The 26,789-nt window shown below is 34.8% G+C and overlaps 1 protein-coding gene across 3 annotated transcripts in view; it reads right to left on the reverse strand.

Moving 5' to 3' along the window:
• The window catches only part of LOC131849958 (NADPH oxidase 5-like), a 74,386-nt gene extending 47,597 nt beyond the window's left edge, over nucleotides 1–26,789 (reverse strand). Inside the window, exons 1-2 of one of the 3 annotated variants that reach the window (XM_059200094.1) lie at nucleotides 26,665–26,789; nucleotides 15,157–15,654 (exon numbers count right to left, since the gene is read on the reverse strand). In XM_059200094.1, coding sequence (XP_059056077.1) covers nucleotides 15,157–15,522 — 366 coding nt within the window. In that variant the 5' untranslated portion in view covers nucleotides 15,523–15,654; nucleotides 26,665–26,789. Of the gene's footprint in view, nucleotides 1–15,156; nucleotides 15,655–26,517 lie in introns of all 3 variants that reach the window. The other 2 variants (XM_059200093.1, XM_059200092.1) reach the window with 2 other exon arrangements.

Here is a 26,789-nt window from a genome sequence, read left to right on the forward strand (position 1 = left end):
CATTTCGTACCCTATTTCATCCCTTCCCCCCCTTTTTTTTAAGGCAAAACATAGTCAATGTCCTTATTGTATTCAAATCCCTTTCCGCACACAAAAGTAACACTTTTTTACTTTTTTATTACTCTAATGCTGTTGGCCGCCTGATAGATATAACGGATACGACTTTAGTCTGAGGGCTCCGCTAGGGGTTCGTTAGCTCAAGCCGTCGTAATTTCGATTCCCGTTTGAATTGAACGGGGAACCGACAGACAGACAGCATTTATAATATGCATTAGTAGTGATTATCATAGTTGTATCTATGGATTACTTCTACGTTCAGGAAAATTATCTATACGTAGTACATACGTATGTTTAAAATGAAATCACATATAGTGGTCTAAGAAGACGGCTGTAGTCACAGTTATAAAATAAATGTGATTATCTATATTATATTAAATATTATAGTAATTTCAAAGTTATTTTTGAAGTTTATTTGAATGCAGGATTTTCTATTATATTCTGGAACATTAATAAACTGAAAGATTTGTAAGCATTATATAAGCACATTTTCAATGACATCATATATGTAATGTGCCCAAAATATTTTAAAAACAAAATTATTATTATCATAAACTTTGTACAAAGTCAACTACTGGCTATTTGGAAGTAGAGGCTACTAAATGTGTAATGAATCGGTGGACTGTATGGGTGTCTAAATGATGAAAACACGTAGTTTGCAATAATATAATATATCAATATGTGCAGTTGCGAACTATACGAAAGACAATAATAGAATAATACAATAAATTGAAGTATATCAAATAACATGACACATAAAAAAAACTCTTCAAAAATATAAATTTAAAAATAATAAACATATCAAAAGAGTTCGGCAGTCGGTCGCCAACAGAATGACTTTCATTATCATCATTACATAGTATAAAACAAAGTCGCTGTCGCTGTCTGTCTGTCCAGTCCCTATATATGCTTAAATCTTTAAAACTACGCAACGGATTTTGAAGCGGCTTTTTTTAATAGATAGAGTGATTCAAAAGTAAGGTTTATATATATAATACATGTACACCCGTGCGAAGCCGGGGCGAGTAGCTAGTATTATAAAAAGGAATGCTTTTAACTCGCGCCATTGTATTTATTAAATCGATTTGTGTTTAGATCGGCCGTATCGTAGATCACAATCAGATAGTAGATCATTAGAGGCATGATGGACGCGGCGGCATGTGGCCATACATTATTCATGGCATGGTGGTATCTACCATCGGCCTGTAATGATGCCACGTGTGCGACAGACAGCCGCGAGTGTGCAGATTGATTCGTAACGTTGACGAATCATTAACTTTACTGACTCGCGATCACTGTATTGTTGTGTGACTTGTTGCCACTCACTTAAGTTTTACTAATTATAAATTTGATGGCTTGTCAGATGATTGCTATTTTATTTGCCCACTCAATGTTCGGTGTAGTTCTGAAACAGTTCAAATATGTACTAAGATATTAGGGTTGTTACGTTTACTACCCTCCACATTACTCCTATTTCTCGATTCGATTCGATGATCCCAATTCTTGAAAACTCCAACAAAAATAGCTATTTGAATAGAATAGAATAGAATAGAAAATCATTTATTCAAATAAACTTACATTGAAGCGCTTTTGAATAGTCATAACATTTTTTTTAATCTACCGCTCATTCGGAATGCTGTGTCATCACAAGAAGAACAATCAAGAAACTTGTGTGTTGCTCTTTTAAATAATTTTATTATTACTTTACATTTTTAAGTTTAAGTGTGTGAATACAAACCGCCAATTAGCACTAATTCTATTAAATACTCAAATAGAAAAAATATTGAATATATAACCAACTGGTTAAAAAATTAATAAGAGGAAATCAGTCATAGTGATTAGAGCAGACCAGTCCACACAAGCAGCACCCGTTCACGAGTATGACGGATGAGCCAGCCACCACTGTGCTCGACCATATTTTAGGGAGCCCAATGACCCGGCCCACCACGCCGCCACAAGTCTGGACATTTTAGTGAGCATGACTACTCAAAACACCAGACCACGTCAAAGCTACTCACAATTGCCATCTGATAGTTATAGTATTCACATTTCACATAAGAATGCATGCGGCAATCAATACAAAAACCGCTACGCTTTTAAGAAGGCAATGAGATAAATCTAAAATAATTAGAACCTCCTCAATTGTTTACTTCATAATGTTTAAATATAGAACGCTGTGTTCTAATTGTTACGATTGACATTTGTTTTATATTCTTCAATATTTTTTGTTACACCGCCAATTATATCGACATTTTAATAAATATATATAATTACGATTTAATTTACAATTTGGTGTTTTATAATTATTTACAACGAATACATCCACGCACCTCGTTGAGATTCACACACCAATCTCTCTGGCGGTATCGAGCCACTTAGCTTGAGGCGAGACTTCGCCTCGCTTTGTGTGTTCTACCGATTATACAACGGACAATTCCTCAGAAATTGTTCGACATGATGCCGACAGCCACCTTTTACCACCGCACCGCTCGCTATCGACAGGAAATTCATCCCCACACGCTGGAACCAAAGTGGTCCCGAACAGTGCGGTTTCAGAGGAGTTTCCTCCCGCGTACACTTAGATTGTGGAATGAACTTCCTGCCGAGGTTTTCTCACGAGACTACAGCATGGGATTTTTCAAGAAGAGTATATCAAGGTTTCTTAAGGGTCAGCAACCCGCACGTGACACCCCTGGTGTTTAAGGCGTTCATAGGCTACGGTAACCATTTACAATCAGATGGGCCGTATGCTTGATTGCCACCATTCTTAGTATAAAAAAAATTCTGCATACCTACCTACACACTGTAAATGTGCAAAATAGAAACTAATGTATAACTCTTATCGTTTGAACTCCTCACTACAGCGGGTAGTTTGAAATACTTTGAATAATAATAATAATCTCAGGACAATTCACACAGCGCCATCTAGACCCAAGTTAAGTTAGCTAAAGTTTGTGTGTGGTACTAGAGAACTAATAAATACATAGATTTTTTTTTCGTAAATACATATTATATATAGAAAACACCCAGACTGACACAAACAATCATACTAATGAATACAAATGTTTGCACCGTGCGAGGGATTGAACTCGCAACCGCGAAATAAAGCAATGTGCTAAACCGCTAGACCATCGAAGACGTAAAAAATCGCAATACATAGATATATCACTGGCAATAGCAATCTAATATTTCACTTGTTGGATATTGTTATTGTGACTCCCAGGGGGTAGGGGATTGTTATAATGTGGACTCATGACCCCATTGCTAGCAACGTACCATGTCAGGTCGACCTCCACGCGGTTCTCCCTGGAAACCATCGTGATAAATTTCTGGTGAATTTGTTACGATGTGCTAACTGACCTGACCTCATGCTCTTATCATCCTCCACTGGTGCCCTGCCGTAAACCGTGAGCGTAGGCAGGTGCACCATTTCATTATCATATAAAAAAAATAGTGAATCGCATATAACAAGTATTGCGTAACATCTAGCTCTTACATATATAAGAGGCATATGTCTAGTATAGAAGCTTTGCATAGAAAGTGGGACACATGCAAGAACGAGAGGCATTGCTATTGTGCAGCAACCTTGATACGGTGGCTGCGGGCGACGCCTCACCTGCACCATTGTCATACATCAGCCGCTATCTATACATATAAATAAAATTGGAGTGTCTGTTTGTAATATTGATATAACCGCTTTTTACTACATGCATATGATTATAAATACGGTACATAAAATAACATTTTTACAATTTTTGTCTGTCTGTCTGTCTATTCAGGCTAATCTCTGAAATGGCTGGGCCGATTTTGAAGTGACTTTTATTGGCAGGTAGCTAATGCAATGAGTAACTTAGGCTACTTTTATTCTAGAAAATAAAGTTAAATTTCACGCGGACAAAGTCGCGGGTAGAGCTAGTCCTTCATAACTGTGGGTCCAGTCCACCGTATACGTCAGCAGGACCTAAGTAACAATAAAAACTATAAGGCACCTGTTTCGTCATCATTTTTATTAATTTATATATCCGTTTCACACACACAGTCTAAGTGAATTGAAATAACCAATCACTGGCCAGTTTCTTGACTGGTCGTACTATATATAGCCAATCGTAACACCAATCGGCTGATCACGTGACAATTTTCGTGATCAGAAGTCTTGTCTCTCGATGCCAACGGCGGTTGCAACTTAGCTAAGAGTTATAAAATCCAAATGTAAGCCAAAGAACCCTGTGAACCATCATCATTCCTCAAGTTGTGAAACCTGAAGTGGACAGCAGATCCGAAGTGGAAACCAGAAGAGCAAAACGCAACAAGAGAGAATCGATCCCCGGCTCTTCCAGGGGAATATACGACGATCCGGCTACATGTAAGTAGTGCTTGGTCTATGTCATTCCACAAAGACTGGCGTGTGTGATCGTCTTACATAAGCTGGGTCTCACAAAGTGTCATCGGTTCTACCGAATTGATACAGCACCACTATATGGCTTGTTTAAACAATAGTGCTTGCGACACTTGAGTGCAACACAAGTGACACACTCGTAGATCCAATACAAGTTTCAGTTCCACTCATAGGATATAATGTGTGTCACTGACTGTGCAGTTAATCTGCAGCACACCTGCACTGAACTGGACCAGTCGGTATCAGTAAGCTATTAAAATTAAGAGCATTATAGATAATAGTGTGTATGCACTCATACGTGGGGCCTTGTAATATGTAGTTATGTTAATAGGCCAATTTAAACCTCACTTCGAGACATAAAGGAGCAGCACAGCCTCGGTGGTCTAGTGGATTACTGTCCAATGGTCGCGTGTTCGATTCCTCGCACGGCCCAAACATTTGTATTAATGAGTATGATAGTTTGTATCGGTCTGGGTGTTTTCTATGTATAATATGTATGTATTTAAAAAAAAATAATGCATCTATGTATTTATATCAGTTGTCTAGTACCCATAACACAAGCTCTGCTTAGCTTGGGACTAGATGGCGTTGTGTGAATTGTTTTGAGATATTATTATTATTGTCGATTATATACGATATTGAGGGGGACGCAGCTGGAGTCGAGTCACAACGCGAGTTTCAACACGTTCGTGGCCCGGGTCCCAATCAACATGCTGCCCACCTGCATGAAGGAGGACTAGTGGCCGAAAGGTGTGGTATATCGGCGCTACCGTGGCAGATTGCCGTCGTCAATGTCGTGACCACACAGACAATATCAATATATTAGTTTTTATATATTAAACTATATGTATGTTAGTCTATAAGGTTTTTATAATATGGCTCTAGTTGCTTGAAATAAATAAATAAAACACAATAAAGGATCTTTATAAATTTTCCCAATTAAAAAGATAAAATGAAACCCTCAATACCATCCGTGGGGAAGGGGCTTGTTCGTAATGTGGCCTGTTGACCCCATTGCATGTACCATGTCAAGTTCATATCCACGTGCTACCCCTGGAAACCATCATGATAAATTCCTGGTGAATTTGTCATGATTAACTTAATTTTTTACTGCATCAGATCACATAAAGATGAAAATTGCTTGAAATATGCAACATTTTGATAAATTGCCATAAACACAAAATTAAAAAAGTACTTTTTGACTAGAAATTTTGAACCTACCTGCAGTAGTGTTAGGCAGAATATTCTATTAAATTCATCAATACTTGTTAACTTTTTTTTCGACTACTCTAATTCTGTTGTCCGCAGCTGGCCTTTACAGCTTCACCAACGATAGGGAGCGAGTGCAGATGGCACTCCAAACCAAGGAAGGACTTATGGAGCGGCTGAAGGTCAACTCCCGCCTGACGGATACGACTGTAGTCTGAGGGCCACTAGGGGTTCGAACCTCGGCTCTGGCCGTCGTAATTTCGATCCCCGTTTGAATTGGACGGGGGATCGATCGGAGCACAAATGTTCTCGCTTCCCACAATACATTTGTAGTTAACCTTTCTATTTACAAAGTTCAACTTAAAAACACTGATGCTGTTTTAAAATACCACTGAGTAAAATAAAATTTTATTACCCATTTTGTTTTTATATTCAATATAATTATTTCACAATAATACATTGAACATTTACACAAGATTCCGTGAGACGGAACTTATAAAGGTACAAGTAGATATAAATAGGATATGTTTGTCTGCTAACTAGCATTGTATTGCTCTTATATTATAAAAAAATATATCCTTATGTATTCATTATGTAGTATGTATTAGACTAAATATGAAATGAAATTTGTACACTGTTAAGAGACGTTAAATATCAGATATGCCATGATATTTAAAACAGTTATCATCTGCTTCTTCCTTATCCCATTTATTTGTGGTCGTCGTAATATGTGTTTCTCTTCCATTCATCCCTGTTCGCAGTCATCGCGTTATTTACTTCCTTTCTTACCATATCATTTCACACAGTCCATCCATCTCTTTTTCGGCCTTATTGATGATAATAAAACAGTATGAGTAAGAAATAAGCCTCGTATATGTCAAGTAGTATAGAATTTATTTAGTTAACAAGTAATTTAATATACAGATATACACACGGGGAAGTGGATTGTTTAATATTGTTGTTGCTGGTAAATGATACGATGTTGTTGGTAGAGATGATGTATATTACAGATGATGATAGACTGACAATATGTACATAGAAATATTGATCTTATATACTAAATGACAATAGGAAAATGTAAGGTGGGGTGACACAGTTTAGAGACGGCAGTGCTTAGTACACAATATTGAATTTGTCTTACTAGGCATTATTAAATGATTAATATTTTGATATATCTAGGTGACTGTGTCCCATACTTATTGTGGTAATTTTTATTCAAAAAAACTTAATATAAGCACTTTTGAATAGTCAAGTTTATGATTCTACAGCTTATTCGGAATGCAGACTCATCACAAGAAGAATAAGCAAGAAATTTGTGTGTTGCTCTTTTAAATAAATATTGATTTACTTATATTTAATTAACAACAAGGATTAGGCATGCGATAATCAACATAGAAACCTCTACGCACTTAATCTCTGTTCAATCAGATAACATTGGCAGCGCTATGAATTTTAAGTTAGACATTTTCAACAAAAACATTATTATCATTTATAAATTCTTCAATTTTATAATAAGCTTTTTTACAAAGAAAGTATTTTATAACACATTTGTTTTTTTTTTCTGTCATATTGAGTACAGACCTGGGAGTTTGTTGTAAAAAAATTACGCAATTTCCATAAAACGAATTCAACTTTCGTCAAACCACTTGTAAAACTAGTTTGTTGACGTTACGTAAGCTTTTATTAGTGCAATTACCTTCTTTTCTAAAACTGTTAATGTTTTTCCTGACATACATAATATTTTCGTAGATGTATTGAGAAGTAACGGTGAGGATATTTGATTCTTTAAAACATTCACGCAAAGACTCCCTGGAACCCATACCGGATAATGGAGCGGATGGCCCTCTTTTGCAAAATAAATACTGTATTTATATCAGTAAAGTGTTTTATTTCTCCTGACTTTGAAGTGTACTATTGAAGCACCGGCGAGTGTTAGTAATGTGGACTGTTGACGCCATCGCTAGCAATGAATCATGTCAGCTGACTTCCACGTAGTTTCCCCTTGAAACCGTTGTATTAAATTCCTGGTCAATTTTCCATGATGGGCTATCTGACCTGACCTCATGCTCATCCTGTATCAACCGCCAGTGGTGCCGTGCTAGCGTAAACAGGTTGCAGGCGATGCTGCATTACTCCATTATACCATTACTTATAGAGTTTGTTAGTTGTTACACTAACAAACTCTATACGTAATATTAAATATTTTTATACAAATCTACATGATCATTGTCATAGCAACAGTATCACACTATAATGTATATGTAGATTATAAAAATAAATAATAAATATATATGTCATATATAATATGTCAAGTGCACCACATTAATTCAAAGTCCCGTTAGACTGGTCCGAATGATCTTTTGTGTGTAATATAAAACATATATCAACTTACTCGTATGTTAATTTGTGCCAATATTATATATGTGAAATAGTAACTTGTTTATTTGTTTACTTATTACACTATAAAGCAGTGTTTCCCAATTCACGTGGGGCCCACGCACCCCAGGGGGTCAATCTCAGGGGGACAATACGAAAATTTGATTTCGGAATGACTGTGGTGGGGCATGGTAATAAAAAGGTTTTGAAACACTGGTCTAGAGTGTTCTCAATGACTGTTAGGATATAAATAATATTGAAAGTATGTATGTAGATGTTTGGATATTTCTTCTGGTGGTCGCGAATTCGATTCCTCGAACGGCACAAACATTTGTATTCATGAGTATGATATGTTTGTGTCGGTCTGGATATTTTCTATATATAATATTTATGTATTTACGAAAACAAAACGTATCTATGTATTTGTATCAGTTGTCTAGTACCCATAACACAAGGTTTAGCTAGCTTAACTTGGGTCTAGGTGGCGCTGTGTGAATTGTCCTGAGATTATTACTATTATTTTTACTTACACTGTCACCACTACCACAGGAAAATACTCGATAGTCGTGACAAAACACACTCACTGCCGACCTTTTAAATTAGAATCAAAGAAAATATGTTAATTTGATAACGCATATAAGAAACAATATAGTGATACAATTTGGAGCACTAATGTAACGCAACAAACAGCATTGTCTCAGCTCAGCATAGGTCGTGACGAGGTGCCACGAATATGGTATTTTGCGGATACCTTTGACCATAAATATAAATCTACATATATGTTAATGTTTTCTTTTGCTATTTTATGAACACTGACAGCTTTTGAACTAACAGTTACATATATTTATAAAATAGTTATATAATCATAACGTTTTATGTTCTTACTAGCTACTCGCCCCGGCTTCGCCCGGGTGTACATGTATTATACATATAAACCTTCCCCTAGAATCACTCTATCTATTAAAAGAAATCACTTCAAAATCCGTTGCGTAGTTTTAAAGATTTAAGCATACATAGGGACAGACAGCGACAGCGTGCTGTGTTGATGTTATCTGTACGTATGCTGTCTCGTAACTGGTGGCCCCACTGAAAATCAGCGCTGTCACAACTTATTCTATCTTATACTCATTATACATGTAGAGTGGGAGTCACATACAGCGTTAGTATGTTTTAACGTTAAGTTGAAGTTATATAGTAAACATTATTGTCATCTCTACATATAAATAAAATTGGAGTGTCTGTTTGTAATATTGAAAAAACCGTTTTTTATTACATGCATATCAATATAAATAATTTTTATATATAATATATTTCTTTTACAATTATTGTCTGTCTGTCTGTTTGTTCCGGCTAATCTCTGAAATGGCTGTACCGATTTTGAAGGGACTTTTTTCGGCAGGTAGCTGACATAATAAGGAGAAACTTAGGCTACTTTTATTTTAGAAAAATAAAGTTAAATTCCACGCGGACGAAGTCACGAAACAGCTAGTATATCATATATTTGTCATATTAATATACGAATATTAAAATTTACTATGCAGCCCCCAGTTGCTATAGAATATGTTGTACACTGATTCACACGGAAGCGAGCCAGTAGCGTGTTCATACTGTTCATAAACAAACGAGTGGGAGGTGTGTGCTGTAGCCGAGTACATACATCGTTCGTATAACATTATCTAGAAATGAATCTAATGAGCTCATGTTAAATATAATTGCAACCTAGATAGATTGAGATCAATTTAGATGTACTGCAGATACAACGACTTGATAGCAGATGACGCATTGTGAGCTCCGGCGGAGAATGTACCGCAATGAGAAGGTGGTTAAAAATTGTAAGTTAATTCATAATTCAAATATATCTTTATTCATGTAGGAATAGAATAGAATAGAAAATCATTTATTCAAATAAACTTAATTTAAGCTCTTTTGAATAGACAAAATTTTTTTTTTAAATCTACTGCTCATTCTGAAAGCTGTCTCATCACAAGAAGAATAAGCAAGAAACTTGTGTGTTGCTCTTTTAAACAATCCTTGTAAGTTCACATTTTACAAGTACAAACTACCACCAGCACTAATTTATTAAAGCTCAAATATAAAAACACAATATGATTAAATAAATCGTAGTGATAAGAGTAGACCAGTCCCTAGTCTAGGTCTATTACAGACTCTTATGATATGTCAAATCTACTGTCAGTTCGGAATGATTTCAGATTCAGTATTCTTTTCAAATGTTTACAATAATACAGAGTCATTTAAATTCATATTTGGGAGAATAGAGTGACCACCAGCATATGCTATTGCAAAAACAAAAAAATCTAATCAGTGTTCGTAACCTGAACAAACAACACCCGTTCACGAGTATGACGTATGAGCCAGCCATCAGTGCACTCAACCATATTAGAGGGAGCACATCGACCCGGCCCACCACGCCGCCACAAGTTTGAACTTTATAGCGAGCATGACTGTTTCTAGTTACTCCACTACGTCAATTATATTACTTACAGCATACTCTGTACCAATCACAGTTCTCACCCATTACAATATTTAAATTAGAGATAATTTTAAGTGTAGTATAAGTTATTTCGAGATATTAAGGTATATTATGGGATATATTATGGTTTCTTAAGATTACATGACACGCCTGGTGTTTCAGGCGTCCATAGGCTACGGTAACCGTTTACCATCAGATGGGCCGTATGCTTGTTTGCCACCTACATGGTATAAAAAAAAATTGTTAATAATATTACATCTTTAATGTATCTGTATTGCTATGATGAAAATTTTGGGTGAGGAAATAGTTTCTTAAAACTCTTTAAAATTTCTTCATTATTGTCTTTTATATTGACACTAGTTTCTTCTTGCAAAATATCAAATTTTCTAGAATATTTCCATATATAGATTATGTACTTTATTTGCAACACACAATAAAGAAAAGACAAATAATATATTAAAGAATAAATGTATAATTACAATAAGCCGGCCTTATTGCTAAAAGCAATCTTTTCTAGGCAACGTTAGTGAAACTGATTTAAATAGTACACAGGTAAGTAATATTAATTACTTATATTGGTAAGTTGTTTTTAAGAATTAAATAAAATTTGAAATAAATCGTTTAGTTTTTTTTTACTTAGACTGATGAAACGCCATGCGTTTTTAAGAAGAAAAATATAAAAGTATCTGTCTATTAAATAATCATCAAAATAAAACTATGTGTAATAAATTTACTAGCTTTTACCCGCGGCTTCGCTCGCGTTAATTTATCTCCTTAGGGGTAGAATTTATGAAAATCCTTTCTTAGGGGATGCCTACGTCATAGTAGCTTTATGCATGCAAAGTCTCAGTCCGTTTGATTTAAAATTGACAAAGTTTCTTACAAACTTTCATCCCCTATTTTATCCCCTTAGGGATAGAATTAATCAAAATCCTTTCTTAGCGGATGCCTACGTCATAACATCTACCTGCATGCCAAATTTCAGTCCGATCCGTCCAGTGGTTTGGGCTGTGCGTTGATAGATCACTATGTCAGTCAGTAACCTGTCATTGGCCATATGAAATTGTTATATTGACATAACAATTTCATATGGTCAATGAAAATCGCTGTTTTCGCGGCCACACAACAGTCGCGTGAGCTTTCAAGTGGTGAGGTCAGCCGACGTCACGTCACGTCACGTCACGACACGATACGACACGACGAGCGAACTTTAGCGTTCTCTCAGCAATTGAATTACATGCGACGAAGGTTGAAGTCGTTACAGATTGTTACGACCCTAAATTGTTGGTGTGAGCCACTGTAGCTTGTAATTGTTGAAGTTCCTCTTGTAATTAGATAAGCTTCAATTCAAATTCAAATTGTTTTATTGTTTCACAGATATTGTTGTATTTTTTGTTGTATTGTTATACAGATGTTAGGTAGATATAATAAATTTATAACACAATCCTTGCAAAGGAGCTACAATATTGTTTATTGACATAAACGAAATACGTACCTAATGGTACTAGCTGACCCGCTTAGCGTTAGCTTCACACATACTTGACATCTATACATATAAATAAAATTGGAATGTCTGTTTGTAATATTGAACTAACCGTTTTTTTATACATGCATATAAATGTAAATATGGGCCATACACTAAAATAACATTTTTTACAATTTTTGTCTGTATGACTGTCAGTTTATTCCGGCTAGTCTTAGTAACTTAGGTTACTTTTATTTAAAAAAACTAAAGGTAAATTTCACGCGGACTGAGTCGCGGGTACAGCTAGTATATAATATATATATATATATATATATATATATATATATATATATATATATATATGTATGTCAGTCAATATTCTCTCGCTATAGAATTTCACAGCTACAAGTACGATCCAGTAGGTCATTTACATAACATCAGAGTCAACAAATTAAACTTGTCATCAGTAATTGCTGTAATAAACCATTGGTTAAATGGCTTTGGACAGAAATATCTTGAGTATGAATTGGAATTTAACGTATTTACACACAGACGACACTGCGACATAATTATCTGTATATCTATAGTTTTTGTGTGATCCCCGCGTCTCTACGGTGCCGACACACGGTATGCACTCTCCCACTTATTTAAAACTAGCTACCCACCCTGACTTCGCACGGGTGTACACTTATCATTACATAGTATACAACAAAGTCGCAGTCACTGTCTGTCCCTATGTAGGTTTAAATCTTTAAAACTACGCAACGGATTTTGAAGCGGTTTTTTAATAGATAGAGTGATTCAACAGGAAGGTTTATATGTATAACTAGCTACTCGCCCTCGCGGTTAGCTAGTTATACATATACATCTGGTATTATAGTGACAAAAAACGATTCAAAATCCGTTTAGTTTTATACTTTGTTTTTTTATACTCTGCCACAACGGTACCACAAAACTTTCTGTTTATACCCTAATGGGTAAGCGTTGTGGGGTACTATGTGGCTGGGAGAGAATTCCATACTGCATTAAGCTCGTCTGTTGTACAAAAGTTTTTGTTCAATAAAAAAAATATAATCATGCTGTTCAGCTTTCGCCTCATCTTATTCATTAATCAAATCACTATTGACAATCAGATTCGAACCTGCGGTCCCGAGGAGTGATTGATGCTGATAATCACAACATCCGACAGTCGTAATGCGTGCAGTGCGCGCAAATTATAACAGCGGATGCTGTTGACACGCTCTCGATGTATTTAGATTAAGGACGTTCTCACACATGTCAATAGCGGTTATAAATGACTTCACGACTGTTATCTTGGATGGGATTGTCAGAGACATCGTTGACTGTCGAATGAAGAACATTTGATATCAGGGTTGCCAACTTTAATACACTCAAATTTAAAGCCTCGTATGAATAAATAGAATATCTTATACAATTTTAAATACTAAAAATGTCACAAATTTCGAACAAAATGTTCGTAGATCATATCAATATCGAACAAACTTATACGAGAATGTAATATTTGTATTTTCGTCCGCTGGCGTCCCTGTTTGACATACCCTTGGTAGATTTTATATAATACATGCAGTAGTTATATATACATATATATTGAATAGATAAATAAATATGTTACTTATATTATATTACACAAAAGTCTTTCAATCAACACTTTTTTATCCTTATATATTTTTCTTCTATTTATCACACATACTTATAATTCATCCATTTAACTGATTCTTCATTTTATATATTTAAATTCATCACGAATGCTATTTATTTTTTTCAAGTGGCTCCACTGAAAATCAGCGCTGCAGTGACACGCTGCGGCACCAGCTGAGTGGAGGCCCTTTCAGCTCATAGCGAAATATTAGTTTTTATGTTTTCTTTTTTACTCTGTACTATGATGCTGAATAAATGATTATTATTAATTTTTTTTTTTTCCTCTCGACTTTCTCCGGTAATCTTGGTATGTACGGACCTAAGCCAAGTACACAACAATGTTCTATTTTTAGGTGAATATACTATACATGTAATATTATGTTATCTGTGCTATAATATAAATGTTGGCCTAATCTGTTTGTAGAAATTTTCTAACAATGCGGCATGTGTTTAGAACTACAGCCTTCTGTAGTTGAGAGGACGATTGGGACTAAAGTTACTTTTTGTAATTTATAAATATAAAGATAATAATAACCGTGGCTACCCAGTTAAGTGTAGTCAGTTATTGCTACTAAACAACTGATATAAATATAAATACTTAGAGATACATATTTTTTTTGTCAATATATATATAAAACACACACAGCACATATAACGCAAACCGATTCAAACAATCATATTTATGAATGTTTGCACCGTAAGAGGAATCGAACCCACGACCATCAGAAGCTAAAGCGGTTCGTCAATTTTTAATCCAATGTAACAGAGAGCGGATCTACCGACGTATATCGGATTATATGTCGATGTGTTTGGATTAAAAACGTTCTCTCACAAGTCGATACTGTATAATTATGTTTATTACGAGGACGACCTCCACGCGCTCTCTAAATTTATGTGAACGCGTCCTCACGACGTGCAGTGTTATTAAGGTAATGCTCGCTAACTACATGGTCACAGGTTCATCGAGGTACACCTTGTCTCAGTAACAAGACTACGATGAGAGACGAGTTGTGACTTGGACCTTAGAGCGCACGCACACAGAGAGCGGCCAGAGTTCTGCGTTCTAGTGACCGTTGACCACCCAAGAGATCCAACGCGTTTCTAATTTAATTGAATTTTCTTTGACTTTTAAAAAAAATCCATCACCGACCATCAGAACGTACCTAATTTACGTACGGGAATTGTGTTCTTTATCATCATCAAAATCGTTGGTACTTCTACTTCTATCTTATTTATTTCTGCCGACAAACAGTATGGTCTGCTAGCTGAATTTCAGTTAGAAGGATGAAAAACGGCATGGCAGTGTAATTAAAGGGCAGATCACGGCGTGCTTGTACTATCTCGTGGAAGTTATTTTACGTTACCTTAGTCCCGAGGTATGGCTACAAATGCACACTGCACAAGGATATTAACATCTATAAATACCGGTTACTGTTTTGAATGGGTGGGCTAGTTTGTTTGTTAATTACAGAAAATTTAAAATAAAACATTAAAAGTACGTACCTCATCTTGAAACGTGCGATGCAGCGTCTCCTTGGTGTACCTCTCGTCGCTCTGCTTCAGTATAGCAGAGCACTGCTTGAGGAGCGACAGCCTCGTCTTCTCCTTAGCGCACTCCTCCTCCATGAAGGACTTCCTCGGCTCTCCTCTCGCCACCACCAGCAGATCCTTTGACGACTCCACTTTGATCCCGTTCTCATTTTGTTTACTTAAACTCTCGTTACCACCGTTCAGTGTATCTTTGCCGCTATCCATATCTGTCACTACGACATTATCTGAATGCTTCTCATCTGTACATTCGTTGATTTGGTCCAGTTTCGTTTTATTGTCTCCATTCAGTATGGGCACGTTATCACCTTGTGTCGCCATTTTGTTTTCACTTTTAACGTGTTCCCATCACCATGTTTGTTTGTATCACTCACCGAGTACTATTTTGACGTTACTCATTACAAATGATCATAATATTATATTATAAAATTGATGAAATTGACTGCAGTGTATCTAAAAACAGATTTAGTTGCTACACAGATATTTAATGTCGAGGTGGTCGATCAATCTTCTTAAATTGTTTATAATGAGATGGCGGGCTTGATTTCTATTTAATAAATGTAATCTGAGCGTTGAAAATGTGATGCTGGTGCCTTCTATGTACGTATGTACTACACTACAGTTTCGTTTAATATTTTAGTAATTGCTTTTATTATTAATACTAGCTGTTCCCCGACTTCGTCCGCATGGAATTTAACTTTAATTTACTAAAATAAAAGTGTAGTCCTTACTACATTAGCTACCTGCCAAAAAAATCCCGTCAAAATCGGACCAGCCATTTCAGAGATTAACTGGAACAAACAGACCGACAGACAAACAGACTAAAATTGTAAAAAATGTTATTTTGGTGTATGTATCGTATTTATATTCATATGCATATAGTTATAAATAGTTATTTCAATATTACAAACAGACACTCCAATTTTATTTACATGTATAGATAATAAGATCTTAGAACAATTCACAGAGCGTTATTTAGTCCCACGCAAAGCAAAATGTTATGGGTATTAGACAACTGATATCAATAATAGTAATAATAATCTCAGGACATTTCACACAGCGCCATCTAGACCCAAGTTAAGCTAGCTGAAGGTTGTGTTGTGGGTACTAGATAAATGATATTATACAAATACATATTATACATAGAAAACACCCAGACAGATACAAACATTCATACTCATGAATACAAATGTTTGTGCCGTGCGAGGAATCGAACCCGCGACCATTGGACGTAAAGCGGTGACCACTAGACCACCTAGGTCATCACACAAATATAAATATATAGATATATTTAATAAAGTTAAGTAAAAATACAAGTATAATATACATTTTAATCACTAAACGATTATTTGAATGACGAGTGTGCATAACCTACATAATAACAATGTCGATCATGTAAAAATACGGATGTTTTTCCGATCGATCCCGTCCAGTTTTTTTCAAACGGGGATCAATACAACAGACCGCCTGATCCTAAAAGGTTATGAATCTAGTGGTGTATCCATTATTATTATTTGACCTTATAAAAGTCGTATCCGTTGGCTGGGAGTTGGCCTTCAGCCGCTCCATAAAACAAAGTCTGTCCTTTGGTTTGGATGTGCCATCTAAAACTCTCCTATCGTCCGGTGAATCTGAGGAAGATTTATATGTATAATACAGCTGCGGCCAACAGCATTAGAGTAGTCCGAAAAAAAGGAATATTTGACATATTATCATAGTGTGTAATAGACCTACATGAATAAAGATATTTTGAATTTGAATCATTCAACACATAGTGTTAGACTAAACTACAAAACTAAGACGACCGAAATGTTTTTGCGAGCGCGAATCGTGTCTAGTTTTTTTTATTGAGGAAAACAACAGACCGCCAATCCTAAAAGTTTTATGTATCTAGTATGTATCTCATTATTATTATTTGACCTTATAATTATTATTTTTTGTGTATAACTTGTTTTTGCCTGCCAGTTACTACTTACTTGTTAGGTTTCCTAGCATCGCGCATCATTACATAGTATAAAACAAAGTCTGTCGCTGTCTGTCCGTCCCTATGTATGCTGAAATCTTTAAAACTACGCAACGGATTTTGAAGCGGTTTTTTTTAGTTTAGTATAGTAGATAGAGTGATTCTAGAGGAAGGTTTATATATAAAATACATGTACAACCGGGTGAAGCCGGGGCGAGTAGCTGGTATATAATCATTGCGTGTTCTTTCTATAATATTCATTTATCATGTATAAAATTATGATTTTGTATCCCTTAATTATGTTAATATAAAAATAAATGTTACCGTATGTATGTGTGTATGTAACAATTCGTGTATTTGTGTGAAAACACGTTATAATTATAACAAGTTTACGAATAACTAATAGCTAACCAAATTCCCAAATGGTTGATAATGAATTATGTAAAATCGAGTTACCTATATATGGTGAGAGTGAGGTATTAATCACGAACTCGTTACGGGCCCATACAACTGGTATTTACCACTATAACATAATTTCACTCGACGGAAAACGTTTCACAGTGTCGTGGCAATTAATTCTATACATCTATGTCCCCCCCCCCCTTCCCCCCTCTGATCGGTCCCCCGTCCGATTCGAACGCGGGTCGAAATTACGACGGCCTGAGCCGAGGTTCGAACCCCTCGCGGTGCCCTCAGTTTAAAGTCGTATTCGTCAGGCGGGAGTTGTCCTTCAGCCGCTCCATAAGTCCTTCCTTTGGTTTGGAGTGCCATCTGCACTCTCCTATCGTCCGGTGAAGCTGTAAAGGCCAGCTACGGCCAACAGCATTAGAGTAGTCCGAAAAAAAAACATCTATGTGTCATATAATTGAGAAATCTGCAATAGAGTCAATAAATTGGCGAAATGTTGTTTAACTAGAAATTAACAAGGTTATTAGTAATAACAAAACGTCGCGTTGTGTAACGAAAATACATACAAATTGATGGTTTGGATGTCTAGCGGTTCAGCATGCCATACTTCCGTTGGTCGCGGGTTCGATTCCTCGCACGATAGAAACATTTGTATTCATGATTATGATTGTTTGTATCGGTCTGGATGTTTCCTATGTATAATATGTATGTATTTACGAAAAAATAAATTATCTATGTACTTGTATCAGTTATCTAGTACCCGTAACACAAGCTTTAGATAGCTTAGCGTGAATTGTCCTGAGATTATTATTTTTTTTTTTTTCCAAATATTCTCATCTCCCCTCTTAAAGGAGAGGAGATGGCAACATATCCCCGGCAGAAGCACAGTCGGCCGGGGTTCAGGGCCCCAGGGACAGAAACCGGCGTACAATCGTCTGAGATGTTGTTCCAGACTGGTTGGGATAAGACCGTTCACCGACATAACGAATGGAATGATTTCGGGGGATATCACCCCCACATTTCGGTCACCTCGTGAGCCATGTCGAGATATTTTCTCTTTTCTCAGTTTGTTCCACGAGGTTCTCGTTGTGGTATGGTGATGACCGTTCACCGATCCATCACCACGATATTAGGTTTGTTCGCAAGAACATCACCTGTCCGTGATGATGGATCGGTCCCAGTAGAGCTTGACGCTGTCGCTTATTATTATTATTATTCTTTATTTTTTCTCAGCTTTCTGGTTTTTTCACGGGCCGTTCTCGTGCAGAGTGTGTGTATGTGTGTGCGCGCGTGTATGTATGCGAATGAGTGTGTGTGTACTTATTGTGTGCCTGGTGTGACTGGTGTTATATCATTTTCATCGATTTCGAGAAATTTATTATTTATTATTATTATTGTTATATCTTATATTTATATTAGATCTAAACTACTCCAAAGACAAACATTATTGATTTTAACATTTATCCACAAATTTACAAATCAATATAAAATGTTTTGATTCAAATTCCCATAAAATACTTAAATTAAGTTTCTTTGAATGTATTTCCTTCAGCAAGACTTGTCTTCCAGTCACATTATTGTCACATTCCGTAAAAAAAAGTCAATTAGGTATTAGTATTAATACTTTCATTAAACAGCAATTTTATCGAATTAAGTATTAAATGGTAAATGAGTAGTTTAGTATTTAGAGACTATTAAATACCTGTTAGTGTTGGTATTGCCGACGTCGCGGCGTCGAGCGGAATGATAACGTTGACATGCGCATACGCATCAATCAATCCACATTTATTGTATTGAGAAAACCCCGAGTGTTATACGGATTTTCCTTGGATTTTTATGTAGAGGCTAGCTGTATCCGCGACTTCAACTTTGAATTTAACTTTATTTTAATAATATATTTTTTATAAAATAAAAGTAGCCTAAGATACTTTTTATTATATCAGTTAGCTACCAATGAAAAATCGTCAAAATCAATAAAAATAGCCTAATTTACTCCTTATAAACCAGTTACCTGCCAAAAATGCAAATTCATATGCATGTAGTAAAAAACGGTTATTTTAATATTACAAACAGATACTCCAATTTTATTTATATATATAAAATAGGGTTTTATATCAGTTGTCCAGTACCCCTATGGGTACTGGACAACTGATATGTTATCACAAGCTCTGCTTAGCTTGGGACTAGATGGCGCTGTTAATGTCCTAATAAGTTCTAATAAATGAAGACAAATCATAATCATCACTAGTATTACTCTCTCTGGTAAATTGCCAAGTTTATGTGTGTGTGTGAGACAGACAGACAAAAATTGTGAAAATGTTATTTTGGTGTATGTACCGTATTCATATTCATATGAATGTAGTAAAAAACGGTTATTTTAATATTACAAACAGACACTCCAATTTTATTTATATGTATAGATAGAGACATAAAAATAAAAACCGAATATGTTTTGTAACGTACTAATAATTTTAATTTAAAATTATGACTTTGATAATTTAGCTATTTAGCACCGTTTGATATTTCCGATGATCCAGCGGTTCATTTCCGTACAATAGAAACAGAATCATGATTATTTGTGTTTGTATTGGTCTGGATTGGATGATATTAACAAACAAATAACATTTACTATATCTACCTAGTACTCCAACTATAGTACCAACTCAGATTGGCCTTGATAGCACTGTGTCGGTTGGCGATGATTTAAATTTTAAGCAATTTCTTACAGATTATATTTAGAAAATAAAGAAAAAAAGATATTTATGTATTTAACTAATTGACGACCTCGGTGTTCTAGCGGTCTAGCACACCGCTTTACGATCGATGGTCGCGGGTTCGATTCCTCGCACGGCACAAACATTTGTATTCATGAGTATGATTGTTTGTATCGGTCTGGGTGTATTTACAAAAAAAATATCTATGTATTTGTATCAGTTGTCTAGTACCCATAACACAAGCTTTAGCTAGCTTAACTTGGGTCTACATGGCGCTGTGTGAATTTTCCTGAGATTATATATATATATATATATAAGTGTGTGTAAAGATATCACTACAGTATAGAGAATAAGTCGGCGCACCCGTGTTCATGTTCGCCGCAACGATGTCACAAACAACAATGTACTTTATATGCAAATTAATAAAAATTAATATCGCTATCCGACAGATGAATATACAGATTTATTTGTTCTTCATTACATAGTATAAAACAAAGTCGCTGTCGCTGTCTGTCCGTCCCTATGTATGCTTAAATCTTTAAAACTACGCAACTGATGTTGAAGCTTTATATTTTTTAATAGATAGAGTGATTCAAAAGGAAGGTTTATATATATATATATAACTAGCTTTTGCCCGCGGCTTCGCTCGTGTTAATTTATCCCCTTAGGGGTGGAATTTATCAAAATCCTTTCATAGGGGATGCCTACGTCATAGTAGCTTTATGCATGCAAAGTCTCAGCCCGATCGGTTTAAAATTGACAAAGTTTTATACAAACTTTCATCCCCTATTTTATCCCCTTGGGGTTAGAATTAATCAAAATCCTTTCTTAGCGGATGCCTACGTCATAACATCTACCTGCATGCCAAATTTCAGCCCGATCCGTCCAGTGGTTTGGGCTGTGCGTTGATAGATCACTATGTCAGTCACCTTTGAGTTATATATATTTAGATATATGTACACCCATGCGAAGCCGGGCGAGTAGATAGTCTATTATAAATATATTTCCCGTACTAATCTGGTCTGTAAATTATGGACATTTATAAAGAGCAGCTCGTTACGTCTTACAAGTTTATTGTTTTCCTTACCATAACCCGTTTTCTACAACAATTTTGAATAAACAAATTTATTCATGAATATCATTAACGTAAAAGCGACTCTGTCGTAGTCACCTACCATGTTCCATCTATTTATATGTTCCTCTTTATAGTATAGGTAGCGACCGATCCGATTTGAAACATAAACTTGGAAATATATTTTATTACATTTTTGGTATGTTTCAACCGTATTTAAATGGAAAAATATTCTTAGTATCCTCACACTATAAGAATCGATACTATAAGAGTTCCTTATAAACCCTCTTGGTTTGTATAAAATACCAGGCGATTGGTCGGTAGAATAAAAAATGTGACTATACAAAAGTGCTTGTATTAAGTTTCTTTGTATTTTGAATAAAAATTATTTCTATTTCTATTTCTAAAATACAAATGAATTTAGTAGATGTTATATTTTACTAAAAAACGATTATAAAATGTAAGCTTTTAAACTACACTTTAGAAAAAAATCATATCATTTTAATTGTCTTTTATTATATACAAATACTTCGCCTGGGTGTACATGTATTATAGATATAAACCTTAAACTACACTTTAGAAGAAAATCATATCTTTTTAATTATCTTTTACTTTAATCACTCGCGCTATATATTAAAACCTTGCTTCAAAATCCGTTGCGTAGTTTTAAAGATTTAAGCATACATAGGGACGGATAGACAGCGACAGTGACTTTGTTTTATACTATGATAAGCAATAATTTCCGAATTAGAAATGATACTATGATATGAATTCTGTTAACATATTCAGACATATTGTTATCCTAAACACAAAAAAGTATTTATAAAACAAAAAAATAAGTATTTATATCAGTTGTCTAGTACCCACAACACAAGCTCTGCTTACAGTGAGACTAGATGGCGCTGTGTAAATTGTCCAGGGTTATTTATTTATTAGTATAAAATAAGTTCGAAACTTAAGGTTAGTCATTGGTTGGTGGAGCGGCCGCGTTCTATCAGCAGACTGACATCATGATAGGTTAAAAAAAGACATGTTATCAATATAACGGTTAAGTCGAGTTTATAAATAAATTACTTTAACGATTATTGCTCTGGCTAAATGTTATTTGCGTCCACTCACTCCATGGGAATAAACCTTTGTAATTTTTTTTATACTACTATGGTGGCAAACAGGCATACGGCCCATCTGATGGTAAATGATTACCGTAGCCTATGGACGCCCGAAACACCAGGGGTGTCACGTGCGCGTTGCGGACCATTAAGAAACCTTAATATACCCTTCTTGAAAAATCCCATGCTGTAGTGTCGTGAGAAAACCTCGGCAGGTAGTTCATTCCACAATCTAAGTGTACGCGGGAGGATGCTCCTCTGAAACACTAATATGGTTGAGTGCAATAATAGCTGGCTCATCCGTCATACTCGTGAACGGGCACTGCTTGTGGGGACTGGTCTGTTACGACTGGTGGTGGTCACTCTATTCTCCCAAATTTGAATTTAAATGAATCTGTATTATTGTAAACATGTACAACATTTATTTGAAAAGAACACGAGCTGAGTTTCTTATCAGTTCCTCTCATCTCGAAATTTGACATATCATAAGAGTCCGTAATAGACCTACATGAATAAAGATATTTTGGTTTGAAATGTGATTATACTGTCTAATAATTAATGATTAATAAAATAATACAAAATTGAACCGGTAGCATTTTTTATAGATTTAATATATCAAATCAGAGTCGTTCTTGTAATGATGATACAAATTTCTGAAAGAGCGGTAGATTAAAAACATGATAATAATACAAACATTTTTATTGTAATAGATACATATACCTCATAGCTCTAATTTCTCATCTAAATCTTTCACTATTTCTGTCATTAACCTTTGGAATGCACTTCCTGTTGACCTCAGAAGATGTCAAACCAAATTCACCTTGAAGAGATCCTTCCGTGAACATTATTCCAAATTTCTTCAATAGTATTCAGCCAAACTTCTATCGAGATATAACTCCATGTGATTATGTGAATATTTATTATATGTAGCTTAATTTTATATTTTATTTATATGTATTTCATTTACTTATTGATTTGCATATGTATATATATATTATTGTTCTGTATCTATTTGTCATAATTTTTGTTTATTTTTCTTTTAATTAATTATTAAAGTGCACCGCCTCATTATCTCTGATCACCGCGACTGTTGACTGGTAGAGAATGCCATCAGGCATCAAGTCTGCCATGTATACAATTTTATATGCAAAAGAATAAATAAATAAATAAATACCTACACAGTAAGTTATATATGTTTCTATTGCCGAAGAAAAGTATAAAATATGTAAATAGTAGAGTAAGTATATCTAAATATATATAACTCAAAGGTGACTGACATAGTGATCTATCAACGCACAGCCCAAAACCATCGGGCTGAAATTGCAGCATGCAGGTAGATGTTATGACGTAGGCATCCGCTAAGAAAGGATTTTGATTAATTCTACCCCCAAAGGGATAAAATAGGGAATGAAAGTTTGTATGAAATGTCAATTTTAGAGCGATCGGGCTGAGACTTTGCATGCACAAAGCTACTATGACGTAGGCATCCCCTAAGAAAGGATTTTGATAAATTCCACTATTATTAATTATACTATTATACTACATGAATAGAGTTATTTTGATTTTTTTTTAATTTTGAATCAAAAAGGACCAGGAAAAATTGGCGATATGCGATAAATTGTCGTGGATTGCACACCTACCGTTGCACGAAGTGTTTATCTCTGATTGTTTCACAAAAAAACACACACAGCGGCAATTTATCATCGCGTGATTGTACACTATTAGGTTTTTTTATATCATTAAATTGAGCTATTATTAATATTTTTCGTGTAATTTGCAATGTAACACTTATTGCAAAAGTATTAAATCTATACACATATAAATAAAATTGGAGTGTCTGTTTGTAATATTGAAATAACCATTTTTTACTACATGCATATGCATATAAATACGATACATACAACATAATGTCATTTTTTACAATTTTTGTCTGTCTGTCTGTCTGTTTGTTCCGGCTAATCTCTGAAATGGCTGGACCGATTTTGACGGGATTTTCTTAAGCAGGTAGCTGATGTAATAAGGAGTGACTTAGGTTACTTTTATTTTAGAAATATAAAGTTAAATTCCACGCGGACGAAGTCTCGGGTACAACTAGTTTAATAGGACATTGGTCACGACCGTGAACGAAGGACTGTTTTTGTATTAGGATGGTAAATATAATTATGAGAAGACGATTTTTTCATGAAGGAATAGTAAATTTACGATTAAAAAGTAAATCAGATAACAGAAGAATAATAATAATATCAATAGAACATTTTTTTTATGTCAAATATAAATCATTACATATGTAGTATAAAAATAAGTCGCTGTCGCTGTCTGTCCGCATGGATGCTTAAATCTTTAAAACTACGCAACAGATTTTGAAGCGGTTTTTTTTAATAGGTAGGGTGATTAAAGAGGAAGGTTTATATATACATGTACACCCGGGCGAAGCCGGGGCGAGTAGCTAGTAGTAATATATAAAAAGTTGTGCACACGAATTAAATCCTAGCCTTTTATTGAATAAAAAAAAAGTGTACATTCTATCGAGCATATTTGAATACAAGATGCATACGAAGAGAAAATAACATTTTCTTATTAAAATCGAGATTTTATTTAATTGTCTTTAAATATTGACAAGTACATATATTAAAATTTCATTGCATTTTTATATTATAGGTAATTAATATATGACGTAATCCTATTACCACTATAACTAATCCAAAGAACCCCAAAAAAATGCGTACACTTAGAAAATTAATATTTAAAACATATGTAAATATATTCATATGTATTAAACATATGTTTATTTATTTATTTATACACATGTTAAATATATGTTGAGCTTAAGAGGCGGTTCAAATATTAACTCCAGTAAAATAATTAACAGATTTGAGAAAAAAGGTTTTTAATTGCACTAATTGTTCTACATGCAAGGTAACGGTATCTTTATGAACAGAATATTTTTATTAAATTTTTTTCTAACAATGACAAAATTTCACGCCAATTTTTTTGAGAAGAAATACCTTCTTGTAATTAGTGGTACATTTTTAAAAAATTCTTTATTAATTATAAATTAAAAGATTCTGCCACTGTTAAAGCCGATTCTTTTTGAGAATCAATACAATTTTGAAAAAATTGTCGATTTTTTTCAAATTTCTTTAGTAAGTATAAAAAAAAATCAGCCACTGTTAACGTCGAAGTTTTTGAGAAGCAATACCTTTTTGTAAAAAAGTGGTATGTTTAGATTTCTTTTTAATTTCTTTAGTAAGTATAAACTCGAGAAATTATTGGTTTGTTTTAAAAAAAAATACCTACAGTAAGTCGCATTGTCAGCGAGTAACATAGGTCATAATCATTTCTACAACTCTGTGACACCCCATCTCGGGAACTACAATCGTCCGGATGAAAATTTATAAGATTACAACATGGCATCACTTCATTTAATTTATCATGTAGTACTAGATAACAGAGGAAAAAAGCATAAATATATCTACGCCATAAAATATAAAGTGTATAATAAAATTCTTCTGAGACGCTTTGAAAAAGAAATTGTATGTAAAAAAAAATTGTACTAAATCGACTTGATGTTGGTATGTACCATGGTATAGTATCTGATCCTGTATCATCGCCAGCAAAATTTTTATTTTCATTGTACAGTAGAAGATAATATTAGTAATAAGATACGATGGGACTGACATTCTCATATTATGTAAGAATTTAAAAAAATCTAATCTTGTAATGAAAAGACGGCCTCGGTGGTCTAGTGGTTTAGCACACCTTACGTCCGATGGTCGCGGGTTCGATTTTCTTTGATTATGAGTTGTTAGACTATTTTCTAGGTATGTATTTACAAAATATCTATCTATGTACGTATATAAATATCTATGTACTTGTATCAGTTATCTAGTACTCATAACACAAGCTTTAGCTAGCTGAACTTGGGTCTAGATGGCGCTGCGTGATTTATCCTGAGAAAAAAAAATACAGAGTTTCCTCCTAAAAAAGGAGACTTGTGTCCACCAGTGGGACAATAACTGCTTCTCATTGTTATGACAACGAACACTTTACCTACAAAGATACCATTTTAAAAAAGTGACTTTACAAAAATTATAATCACTCCGAATATTGATCAACCATTTCTTCATAAACTATGTGTAAACATTGATAAAAATTATAAATCCTTTCGTAATATTTATGTAATCGATAGGGTTTTACTTCACAATCACAGTCACTGATAGCGTCCCGATAAGGTTTGAGAGGCTGCGTGAGGCGCGCGCGCACTGTTCACCGCCACGCGAGTTTTGTCGCAGCGAAGCGCGGAGCGGCCGGCGACGACACTA

Source organism: Achroia grisella, unplaced genomic scaffold (assembly GCF_030625045.1).
Source record: "Achroia grisella isolate CSIRO2021 unplaced genomic scaffold, CSIRO_AGI_Agris_v1 utg669, whole genome shotgun sequence".
NCBI classification, from domain to species: Eukaryota; Metazoa; Arthropoda; class Insecta; order Lepidoptera; family Pyralidae; genus Achroia; species Achroia grisella.